Raw genomic sequence first — 13,277 nt, forward strand, 5'->3', positions numbered from 1 at the left:
ATCAGAGGGCAGGTGCCCAACTGCAAAGAAAAGGGGGTTTGAGGGGGGACGGGTCTCAGGAGGCCTATTTGATCAAGGAAGTCTCCTTGGATGGGGTAACAATTAGGTAGAGCCTTTAGATGGGTAGAAGGAATGAGCATGACATGGCGGGGTGTGGCGGGGTGACCGGCAGGCAGGAGCAGAGGCACCAGGTAACAGAGAACTAGCAAGGAATAAACTGAGATAAGCTGTGTAGGATAAGATTTCAGAGGACATTAGAAGCCAAGGAGAGAGTATGTAGGAGAAGCTGAAAAACTTGTCTAGAGTTTCCATTATCTCAGTATTAGTCTTCCTATCTGGAGAAAGGTCTAAATGCCTTGGGAAAAGGAGGCCTGGGGCAATAAAGATGATGCTGGGGCCCAAGAATTGAAGCTATGAGGAAAGGCTAACAAAACAAATCACTTCTCACAGGAATCCAAAAGTACCAGGCAATAAGATCAGTAGAACCAGATACTCTGAATATGACATTAAAAATACAAAAACAGTTGACTAAGGAGCCGAACAGCTGAGGATCTCCAGCCAAATTCTTTTATGCCAAAGGTTAAGAAAACGTGGAAAGTTTTCTTCAGTGATGTAAGGTGACTAAAATAAGCTTATAAAGTCAGAGGTACCTGGGCCTCATTCCCACACAGGATGATTAAAAAAGCAAGAACAAAACACACGATTTTAAAAAGACTCAAAATACACATATTCCTAAAGGGCCTTCTTAAACAATACAGGCTTTTTCATGGCTTCCTTGCAGACTTAACAATTACTACTCTGGCTACTGAACATGTCTAAACTCGGTGGCTCTCAAAATGTTATCCTGGACCAACAGCAGCAGCAATGTCACCTCTGAATTTGTTAGAAATGCACATTCCTCAGTCCTACCCCAGACCCACTGAATCAAGCACTGGGGCTGTGGTCTGCAAACCGTGTTTCGTAAGTCTGTCCACCAGGTGATTTGGATGCATGCTGAAGCTTAAGAACTACTGTTGCAGATTTGCCACCCTGACTCCAGACTTTACCTTTCCAGCCACATTGCTGTGAATCCTCTTTCCGTAACTACAGCTGTAGCCCAGCTGGGTCCATCTTTTTTCTGATATGTACCCCAAACCTGGCTTTTCTCACTGTTTTCTTTTTGACATGCCCTTTCACCCATTCTTCACACATCTAAATCCTTTGATCGTCTCCATGAGGTCTTCCCTAATCCCTTACTTCCCTACTCGTGGCCTATGCGCAGGCTTGTGCTGTGCAGGCTCTCAGCAGCATCTTCTTGATTAAGTCAGTCACTCCGTATCTGACTGTGAATTAGTGAGGCTGACTTGGACGGACATGACAGCAAAAGCAGTAATTTAGGAGGAAGAACAGGCAATGGCTATAGCTAGGGAAGGATTGCTACAAACCACATTTCTACATATATAAAGTTATGGTATTTGCCATAGCCAAAATAACTCACCTAAAATAAGATATCAATGTTGAAAGAAAGCTAAGGACACAAAGGCATTCTTGGATTAGTAGGAAAGGCTGGTTCGGCGGCAGAGAGCAAGCCTGGCTCCACCCTACTGTTTATGGAGTCTTCATGGATAGTTATAAGGAGGATGAGACAACAAGAATACAGTTGAACAAAGGAAGCCCGAGTGGAAGTCTCAAGTGAGTAATTTAATGTTAGCCTGAGTCATTGGCTGGTAGGAAAATGTCTAAGCCACAGAACAAAGCATTTTAGTGAAAGGGCTGCAGGAGCTGCCGGGGTATACATGCATGTACACAGGCATGCAACCACTCAGACACCCACCCACTTAACCTGAAGCAAAAGGAGAGGAGGCAGCAGCTCAGATCTGTGTCTCAGAAAGACTAAAGACTCATTGGCCCCAATATCAAGGGCAGATGGAGTTCAAGAAGTAAGGCAGGGAGGTCAATTTGGCCACCTGACCACAAAACTGGCTTCTCCCTCTGTCTTCTCCAAATCAGTAAACGACAACTCCATGTTTCCAGGTGCTTGGACCGAAAACATTAAATCACCCTTGATTGTTCTCTTCAACCAACCATCATCAGCAAGTCCTGTTGCCTCTATCCTCAAATGACATCCACAGTGGAACCACTTCTCACTGACTCCACTGCGACTCCCTGGTTCAATCCACCATCATCTCTGGGTTACTGCACATCTCCTTGAAGGTCCCTCGCTTTCACCCCTTTCCCCCCGACCCTCTGCTCTCCACATCACAGCCAGAGTGACCCTTTGAAATACAAGGTGTTCATGGCACTGTTCTGCTGAAAAGCCTTCAGGCATTTCCCACCTCACTTCCAGTCTCCTTCCCGGCCCCAGGGCACTCCCTTACTCTGCTTTACTTTTTCTCTCTGTTCACTGCTCTTACCACCTGCTAGTTTGCTGCAGCACTTATTTCTTATGTCTACTGATTAATATCTAGTTCCCTCTACCAGAAGTTTAAGCTCCATGAGGGCAGGGTTCCTTATCTGTTTAGCTTACTGCTCTGTCCCCAGTGCCTAGAACATAGTACAACGATTGAGATAACAGCCTGTAAACGAAAAACCTTTGTTTATACTTACATGAAAACAGCACAGACTTTTAAGAAACTCTCTTCTATACATTCTGTTTCACCCACCTGAGCCACATTCAGTGTAGTTGAAACTTTCTCCTGTTTGGCCTCAACTGTTCGGAAACTGAATGCTCGTTCCAGAACTGATTGATCAATGCCGGTCAATTCACAAATTTCTTTTAACTCTGTGGGAAGGTGGGGGGTGGACACAAAAAGTGACTGTACACGTGCTGCTCATAATCATTCTGAAGGCTTAGGATGTTCCTTCTAAATCACAATCAAACAGAACAGTATAAAATGTATGCATCAAAAAACAAAGCTTAGCCACAGTTCTATTTCTGCTCAGTTTCATTAGAAAGCTTTCTCAAACCAATGCAAAGCAGAAGTTTTACTTTCTACATTAAACACCGGGCAGAAGTTCAAAGCAAGTTTCCTAAACAAAGTTGATTCTCCACGGATGTACCATTTTTATCTTTGATTTTGCTTTCATCTAGACCATTCACTCGCGATTCGGGCTTGAACTCGATGTTCCCCAGTTTCAACACTGCTGCCACCACCGCCAAGACAGACTCAGCTTCATGGTCCATAAAGCCCACGATCTGCATGGCATTCTGGGGAGAGGGAAAAAAAAGCAACTTTTTTCCTCCATAGTTCTTTTCTTTCTTTGTTTAAAAAAATGAATCATATTACAGATTTATTTCTGGGGGAAAAAACATACAGACAAAGTTCAGTGGTTTCCAACTGTGATTCGAGGGACCCTGGGATACCTCTGGTGCTGTGGCGGGGGCTGGGGGCATGTAAAGAGGAAGACGGAAGAAACAGGAGGCTGGGGCTTCGACCAAGGCAGCTCAGTTTGTATGTACGGTTTTTTTTGTTGTTGTTATTTTTTTTTTTTTACACTGAGGTTTTGCTACCAGAAACAAAGCCAACTTTCACAACTCCATACAAAGAAAAGCTCCTCATTCATTTTACATATCAGAAAAACTGGTTTGCAAACGTGAAGTGCCCAGCCCAAGAAACTGGGTACCAGGAGGCATCTGTTCATTCATATATTTTTATGGAGTGCCAATTATGTGCCAGGCAAAGTGGTTCTAAAACAGGTCTTGGACTCAAGGTTTAAACAAAATCATGTCCAGGAATCAATAGACTATGGCTTCCATATGAGGATGTTTATACAGTTTTTAAAAATGACATACTCTAAGAGATACTTTCTTTTAGATAACAGCTGGCTTTTTTTAAATGTCGAGGCTACATAGCAATGGGAGTAATATAAGTTTCTGTTATTGTTTTTATGGAATACTTCAAACATATACAAAAGTAGAGAGAGCAGGGAAAGAACCCGCATGTCCTTTTCAATCACCCTCAACAATTAACTGATGCCAATTTTGCATTATCTGTAATTCATCCTACTCCCCCTTTCCCCATCACCACAGCTGTCTCATTTGCAAGTAATCCCAGTTACCCTATCATGTCATAATAAGAGTAATTTTGAAAGTATATTACACATTAAGACAGAAAACAGAGTATAGTGTTATTTAAAATCATTTTTGCTAATGAATGTGGAATGCTAATCACTCTGGTTTATATATGAATTTCTAAAACTGTATAAAAACAAGATTTTTCTCTCTCAAAAATAGTTTTGATTTAACATGATCCAAGGGCAGTTTTCACACTTCGAAATTAACTTTGGTCATAAAAACATCTGGAATTTAAAAATAACCTTAAAGGAGTCAAACCCCAGGATAATATAATAAAAAAGCTCCTTATGATAAATGGTGAAAAGCAAGGCCTTCACAATCTTGTGTGATTTTTGAGCCAGTTAAAAAAAAAAATCAAAGCGATAAAAATATAATTTTTGTATAATCCTAAAACCTTAGGGAAAATGAGCTACGCTTTAAAGAAAAGTCAGAAGTGTTACCAGCTCCCGCTGAGCAATGCAGTGGCATGCGATTTAAAGCTTGATGAAAGCACTATGTCTTACCCGCACAGTTCTAAAATTTGCTGCATCATCCACTCCATTCACTTTGGCCGAATCTAGACTCAGGTAGTTATATCTGCTGAAATCCCTCTCGAGCTTAAGTTTATCTATTGAATCGAAGACACGAATTGTTAAGTTGCTTCAATAAATCCAATCTTTAATATCTCATTCCCTTTGATATCTCATTCACGTTGGTAAAATGGCTTTTATATTAAGTATTGAATCAAAAGAACAAAAATTATACCCAAATATCAATAACAGCATATTCTTTTTTTTTGAGACGTAGTCTCACTCCGTTGCCAGGCTGGAGTGCAGTGGCGCTATCTCGACTCACTGCAACCTCTGCCTCCCAGGTTCAAGTGATTCTCCTGCCTCAGCCTCCAGAGTAGCTGGGACTACAGGCGTGTGCCACCATGTCCAGCTACTTTTTGTCTTTTCAGTAGAGACGGAGTTTCACCATGTTGACCAGGATGGTCTTGATCTCTTGACCTCGTGATCCACCCAATTCGGCCTTCCAAAGTGCTGGGATTACAGGTGTGAGTCACTGTGCCAGCCAATCACGGCACATTCTTAAAATCGCTTGTATCACTGTGATAGTACAAACTCTGTTTTATACTTATCTTATTAGATAAGTATCTTTCTAGAGTTTTTATATTAAAAAAGATCGTCAATGTATTATTTCATTATATGATGTCTGCCTGGTGATTCCCTCACCCCTGGCTATTTGGATTCTATTATAATAATTAACATAGAACAGTGATAAATGTCTTCATACCAATTGTTTTTTATATTCATCTGAATTATTTTGTTGGAATATAGTCCGAAAAATGGTGTGACTGGATGACAGGCTCTGATTATTTTGGATTGCCAATTAGTCCCTCAGGAAGAGGGCCTCAATTTGAAGTAACACCCACAGCTCTAAGCAGATCGGTGACAACTCTGCTAGCTTGGTCCTTAATAACTTTTGCTAATATTTGTATAGGAGATACTTCAGTGCTGTTTTAATTTGAATTTGTTGATTATTAATGAAGATGACTTTTCCTTTCTTGTTTGAGCTATTTGTTCATAACTTTTCATCATTTAGTTATTGGCTATTAGATAGCATGTTTGTAGAATTATGTTAATTCTCTAAAATAGCCAAAGGTCAGATTTTTATCACTTGTATCAACTGCAAAATGTCTTTTCTACTATTTTAAAATATTTACCTAGTGATTTGTTTCTATGTAATTGTACTCATTTAATTAGATCCCTGATATTTTTCTTTCCTCAAATATAAATCCTTCCATTTTCTTTTTTTTCCTTTTTTCTATTTTTTGAGATGGAGTCTTGCTCTGCTGCCCACACTGGAGTGCAGTGGCATGATCTCAGCTCACTGCAACCTCCACCTCCCAGGTTCAAGGTATTCTCTTGCCTCAGCCTCCTGAGTAGCTAGGACTACAGGCGCACGCCACCACATCATCCTAATTTTTGTATTATTGTAGACATGGGGTTTCACCATATTGGCCAGGCTGGTCTTGAACTCCTGACCTCATGATCTGCCCACCTTGGCTCCCCAAAGTGCTGGATCACAGGCGTGAGCCACAGTGCCCGGCCCATTTTATTTTTTAAGTGTATGATTAATCCCTCCCCTAATAATTAGCTGTGGCCAAGTCCAGACTGAGGTAGTTCTATTTGCTGAAATCTCACTTGAGTTTAATCTCTAGATCATCCGCACAGTCCTCAACACAACTGGGATGTATGGCACAGTATCTGGTGAGGTACGGGAATATTACACAAACACACCACGTTTTTCATTTCAACTAGCATCATGGAAAAGTCTTAAGAAGGAAGGGGCAAAGCATATGGAATATGTTTTGAAGAGAATGCTTCAGAAAGTGCTGTGATACTGAAAATTAAAACACAGCAATAGTTCAGGCACGGTGGCTCAGGCCTGTAATCCTAGCACTTTGGGAGGCCAAGGCAGGAAGATCACTTGAGCTCAGGAATTTGAAACCTGCCTGGGCAACATAGTGAGATTCTCATCTCAAACAACAACACCACCACCACATAGAAACAGAGACTTACTGAGGAGCTCTTCAGAGGCACCAGAGAGCAGCTGATAGAACACATGGAAGTTTCTTTCACCTCTTGGCTGTTTAACAACCCGAGATTTCTCTAAAAGATCTAAAGAGAAGAATTAAATCACAGTATGCCATTTAACAATCTGAGATTTCTCTAAAAAACCTAAGGAGAATAATTAAATCATAATACGGCATTTGTTTCACTTTCAAATCCACCATGCTTTTTTCCTTCTCACTTTCTTTTTCATTTTCTATTCTGCAGTAATAAAATAATAAAGGAAGCTATTATTTTCAGTTCTCCTTTCAGGAAGAAGCACAACTCTAATGAAAATAAACAAATTACACAGGTCATGTTCTTTTTAAATAATGAATATATAAATAAGTTACATTCAATACACTGATTAAAGATAATATTGGGGGAGGATCCAAGATGGCCGAATAGAAATCCAGAGTGCAGTTCCCAGCGACAACAGTGCAGAGGGTGAGTGCTCACCGCATTTCCAAACAAGTTTTCGCTGCCCATAGACCAGGAGATTCCTGGCCAAAAGGCACTACAAGTATTCAGCACGGTGGTTTCAGCCGGTGCTGTCTTGGCGCACAGAAACTCACACAAATCTGGGCAGACATTTCAACTGGCTCCTGGAACATCAGGGAGACAGAGCCGCCCATTCAACTGAAAGGGAAGGGGCAGAGACAAGGAGCCAGGTGATCTTGCTCGGCAGGTGCCACTCCCACAAAACAAGCAATCTGAAACACATTCGCAGCAAGCGCATTTGGACCCAAGACGGTCCAGCTCAGATGGGGGAAGGGCAGCCCCCACTACCGAGGCAGTTCGCCACTACCCAGGCAGTTCACACAGCAGCTGGGCAGAGCCTGCAGCAGCTCAGCAACACCTCTGCTGGCAGACTGTGACTAGACTACACCATGTGGGGCAGGGCATCTATGAAAAAAGGCAGCAGAGTGACAGGAACTTGTAAATAAAGCCAACCTTCCTAGGACAGAGCACCTGGGAAAAGAGGCAGTTATGAGTTCAGCTGCAGTAGACTTAAAGGTACCTGCCCAGCAGTTCTGCATAGAACAATGCAGCTCCCAGCACAGCAGTTGAGCTCCTATAAGGGACAGATTGTCTCCTCAAGCAACTCCCCGAACCCTGTATACCCAAAGAGACACCTCATAAAGGAGAACTCAGGCCGACATCTGGTGGGTACCCATCTGGGTCAGGGATAGCAGAGGAATAAACCAGTGGCAACCCTTGCTGTTCTGCAGCCCCCGTGGGTGATCCCCAGGAAGCAGGGTCTGGAGTGGACCTCCAGCGTCCTGCAGCAGAGGGGACTGACAGAAGAAAAACTAAGAAACAGAAAGAAATAAATTCATTATCAACAAAAAGGGCACTCAGAGACCCCATCCAAAAGTCACCAACTACAAAGACCACAGGTCGATAAAGCCACTAAGATCAGAAGAAACCAGTGCAAAAAGGATGAAAACACCACAAACCAGAATGCCTCTCCTCCTCCAAAGGATCACAACTCCTCACCAGCTAGGTGAGGATCAAAGAGGGATGGAGAATGATTTTGATGAATTGACAGAAACAGGCTTCAGAAGGTGGATAATAGCAAACTTCTCAGAGCTAAAAGATCACGTGCTAAACCAATGCAAAGAAACTAAGCACCTAGAAAAACATTAGATGAGATGCTAACTAGAATAAACAGCATAGAGAAGAATATAAACAACTTGATGGAGCTGAAAAACACAGCACAAGAACTTCACGAAGCATACAAAAATTTCAATAGCTGAATTGACCAAACAGAAGAAAGGATATCACAGATTGAAGATCAACTTAACGAAATAAAATAAGAAGGCACGAATAGAGAGAAAAGAGTGAAAAGAAATGAACAAAGCTTCCAAGAAATATGGAATTATGTGAAAAGACCTAATCTACACTTGATAGGTATACCTGAATACGACAGAGAGAATGAATCTAAGCTGGAAAACACTCTTCAGGATATTATCCAGGAGAACTTCCCCAACCTAGCAAGGCAGGCAAACATTCAAATCCAGGAAATACAGAGAATACCACAAAGATATTCCTCAAGAAAAGCAATCCCAAGGCATATAATTGTCAGATTCACCAGAGTTGAAATGAAGGAAAAAATGCTAAGGGAAGCCAGAGAGAAAGGTTGGGTTACCCACAAAGGGAAGTCCATCAGACTCAGGAGACCTACAAGCCACAAGAGAGTGGGGGCCAATATTCAACATCCTTAAAGAAAAGAACTTTCAACCTAGAATTTCATGTCCAGCCAAAGTAAGCTTCATAAGCAAAGTAGAAAGAAAACCCTTTATGGACAAGCAATTGCTGAGAGATTTTGTCACCAACAGGCCTGCCTTACAAGAGCTCCTTAAAGAAGCACTAAACAAGGAAAGGAACAACCAGTACCAACCACTCCAAAAACGTACCAAATGGTAAAGACCATCAACAAAATGAAGAAAATGTGTCAACTAATGGGCAAAACATCCAGTTAGCATCAAAATGGCAGGATCAAATACACATATAACAGTATTAACCTTAAATGTAAATGAGCTAAATGCCCCAATTAAAAGACACAGATTGGCAAATTGGATAAAAAATCAAGACCCATTGGTGTGCTGTCTTCAGGAAACCTATCTCATGTGAAAGGACACACATAGGCTCAAAATAAAGGGGTGGAGGAAGATTTACCAAGCAAATGGAGAGCAAAAAAAAGCAGGAGTTGCAATCCTAGTCTCTGATAAAATAGACTTTAAACCAACAAAAATCAAAAGAGACAAAGAAGGGCATTACATAATGGTAAAAGGATCAATGCATCAAGAACTACTAATGATCCTAAATCTATACACACCCAATAAAGGAGTACCCAGGTACAGAAAGCAAGTCCCTAATGACCTACAAAGAGACTTAGACTCCCACACAATAATAGTGGGAGACTTTCACACTCCACTGTCAATATTAGACAGGTCAATGAGACAGAAAATTAACAAAGATATCCAGGACTTGAACTCAGATCCGGACCACAAGCATTCCTATACACCAGTAACAGACTTAAAGTGAGCCAAATCAAGAATGAACTGCCATTCACAATTGCTACAAAGAGAATAAAATACCTAGGAATACAACAAAGGATGTAAAGGACCTCTTCAAGGAGAACTACAAACCACTGCTCAAGAAAATAAGAGAGGACACAAACAGATGGAGAAACATTCCATGCTCATGGTTAGGAATAATGAATATCATGAAAATGGCCATACTGCCCAAAGTAATTTGTAGATTCAACGCTATCCTCATCAAGCTACCAATGATCTTCTTCACAAAACTGGAAAAACCACCTTAAACTTCATATGGAACCAAAAGAGAGCCCACATAGCCAAGACAATCCTCAGCAAAAAGAAAAAAGCCAGAGGCATAACGTTACCTTATTTCAAACTATACTACAAAGCTACAGTAATCAAAACAGCATGGGACTGGTACCAAAACAGAGATATAGACCAATGGAACAGCACAAAGGCCTCAGAGGCAACACAACACATCTACAACCATCTGATCTTTGACAAACCTCACAAAAACAAGCAACGGGGAAATGACTCCCTGTTTAATAAATGGTGTTAGGAAAACTGGCTAGCAGTGTGCAGAAAGCAGAAACTGGTCCCCTTCTTGACACCTTACACTAAAATTAACTCCAGATGGATTTAAGACTTAAACTTAAGACCTAACACCATAAAAACCCTAGAAGAAAATCTAGGCAAAATCATTCAGGACATAAGCATAGGCAAGGACTTCATGATTAAAACACCAAAGCATTGGCAACAAAAGCCAAAATAGACAAATGGGACCTAATTAAACTCCAGAGCCTCTGTACAGCAAAAGAAACAATCATTAGCATGAACTGGCAACCAACAGAATGGGAAAAAATTTTTGCAATCTACCCATCTGACAAAGAGCTAATATCAAGAATCTACAAAGAACTAAAACAGATTTACAGGAAAAAAAGAAACCCATCCAAAAGTGAGAGAAGGATATGAACAGACACTTTTCAAAATAAGACATAGATGAGGCTAAGAAACATATGAAAAAATTCTCATCATCACTGATTATTAGAGAAATGCAAATCAAAACCACATTGAGATACCATCTCACACCAGTTAGAATGGCCATCATTAAGAAATCTGGAGACAACAGATGCTGGAGAGGATGCGGAGAAATAGGAACACTTTTACATTATTGGTGAGAGTGTAAACTAGTTCAACTATTGTGGAAGACAGTGTGGTGCTTCCTCAAGGACCTAGAAATAGAAATTCCATTTGACCCAGCAATCCTATTACTGGGTACATACCCAGACGATTATAAATCATTTTATTATAAAGACACATGCACATGTATGTTCATAGTGGCACTGTTTACAATGGCAAAGACCTGGAACCAACCCAAATGCCCATCGATGATAGACCGGACAAGGAAAATGTGGCACAGATACACCATGGAATACTATGCAGCCACAAAAAATGATGAGTTCATGTCCTTTGTAGGGACATGTATGAATCTGGAAACCATCATTCTCAGCAAACTGACACAAGAACAGAAAATCAAGCACCACATGTTCTCACTCACAGGCAGGTGTTGAACAATGAGAACACATGGACACAGGGAGGGGAGCACTACACACTGGGGTCTATTTGTGGGGGGCCAAGGGAGAGATAGTTGGGGGCAGTGGGGAGGTTGGGGAGGGATAACATGGGAAGAAATGCCAGATGTAGGTGACGTGGGGATGGAAGCAGCAAACCACATTGCCATGTGTGCAACTATGCAACAATCCTGCATGATCTGCACATGTACCCCAGAACCTAAAGTACAATTAAAAAAAAAAAAAAGAAAAAGAAAAACATAATATCATTTTTATATTAATAATGCTCTTGGTTTTTTACGATGGCATTAAATTCTTCAAAATGTAACATTACAAGTGTAAACAATGAAATATGCCCATTCAATTAGGAGTCTACCTAGTAATTATAACAAAAATTCGTTAACATTTTGAGATCTTATTATGGGCTAGGTGCTTTAAAGATAGTATCTCACTGAGTCCTCTCAACTATTTTATACGGTATCATTCTACAGCTGAAAACACTGACAGTCCAGGAGTTTATATAACTCAGTTGGCAACTTGTGGAACTAGGCTGTGAAATCAGGACCCTCACACCCACATGCCCCACTACTTGGGAGAAGCAAAGTAGTCTGTGGATACCGATGAAGTGTTAGAAAATGAAAGCTGGTTCTCACTGAACGGAATTTTGTGTTATTTGATATTATATTTTCATTGACTCCAGATCATTTTTCAACCTATAAATCTGAGGTCTTACCAAATTTTCAAATAGGGAAGGAGGAGGGAAGGGACGGACCAGAAAGGAATCACCAGGGCATTACACAGCAAGAGACAAAGTACAATGGAAGAGGATATTCTTGCCTGGAGCCCTGCTTGTCACTGACTAGTGATACAAAAGGCTGTGGGCACAGGCAAACTCCAGCCATACAATTCCAAATTAGTAATGTTATTACTGAGCACTAATTCTAGAGAATACATATATTTGACTTTCCCCCAATCAGGCTGCAATCTCAGACATCATGAAAATGCTTGGTAAGGGAGAGAATAATGTGCCATTTATCTAGCAACCATCATTAAACTTTTTAAGTTGCATTTCTGGAACCTACACCAGCATTTGCGGAGGAGTTTAGGTCGAGTGAAGGGGTATATATTTGATGAATGAGAAGTCCTAGGCTGCTCCAAATACCTAAGATTGTAAGAAAAAAGAGATTCGTGGTTATTTAAGAAAAAAAAAAAGTTCAATAAAAAAAATAAAATTAAGCCAACTGAAAAAAGAACAAAAATATTTAAGTACAATAATTATTAGGAGCAGCATGCTGCAGGTTTCTCATGTTCTTCTCCAGCTCTCATATGACTTGGGAGACTGCCAACGTCCTCAAATCATAGATGGAAAATAATGAAGCCTTCATATTTAGAAAGAATGAAAAAAAAAAAAAAAAAAACACCCAAAGATTGAAAAGTACAAGTGGGATATAACTTAGGGAAAAAAAGGATTGTGTAATAGTCACCATCTCTAAAAAATGGACTGTTTCGGTCAATTAATAAGTACAATCTGACATGCAAAGCAGAAGATAGACTAAATAAGTAATGTTAAAGATGCAGTACGATTTTATTTATCATGTGACCGAGCTTCTGTGGGATCCTGTAACAGTTTTAGAAGAAAAAACTCACAGGGGATGGGCATATTCTTCATTGAAAAGCTAATTTTTATAGGAAATTTCTCAAGTTTAGAAGAAAGTGGTTTGATTATATTAAAAAAAATTAAATATTATATTTGACTTCATTCATGCACAAATTCCTTCAAACAGATCATCTACTGCCAACACACTATATGCAGGGACTGTCTCGGAAGAAGCTTAGCCCCAACTGCACACGTGCTGACCTCTCCCTTGGCCTACAGAAGTCACATGCGATCCCAGTTGCTCTTGCCACCCAAACCAACAGCAGCAGCTCTCTTCACACGTCACAATGCCAAGGCCCTTGTGAATGAGGACGAGGTGAGCTGCTGTCCTCTCACCTTATAGTGGCACCTTAT

The 13,277-nt window shown here is 40.7% G+C and overlaps 1 protein-coding gene across 10 annotated transcripts in view; it reads right to left on the minus strand.

Moving 5' to 3' along the window:
- The window catches only part of MYO1B (myosin IB), a 188,189-nt gene that overhangs the window by 57,335 nt on the left and 117,577 nt on the right, over positions 1-13,277 (minus strand). For all 10 annotated transcript variants that reach the window (XM_074399339.1, XM_074399345.1, XM_074399342.1 and 7 more), the window contains exons 8-11: positions 6,619-6,717; positions 4,558-4,661; positions 3,040-3,187; positions 2,643-2,761 (exon numbers count right to left, since the gene is read on the minus strand). In XM_074399339.1, the coding sequence (XP_074255440.1) occupies positions 2,643-2,761; positions 3,040-3,187; positions 4,558-4,661; positions 6,619-6,717 (470 nt within the window). The remainder of the gene's footprint in view (positions 1-2,642; positions 2,762-3,039; positions 3,188-4,557; positions 4,662-6,618; positions 6,718-13,277) is intronic.

Source organism: Saimiri boliviensis, chromosome 5, assembly GCF_048565385.1.
Source record: "Saimiri boliviensis isolate mSaiBol1 chromosome 5, mSaiBol1.pri, whole genome shotgun sequence".
NCBI classification, from domain to species: Eukaryota; Metazoa; Chordata; class Mammalia; order Primates; family Cebidae; genus Saimiri; species Saimiri boliviensis.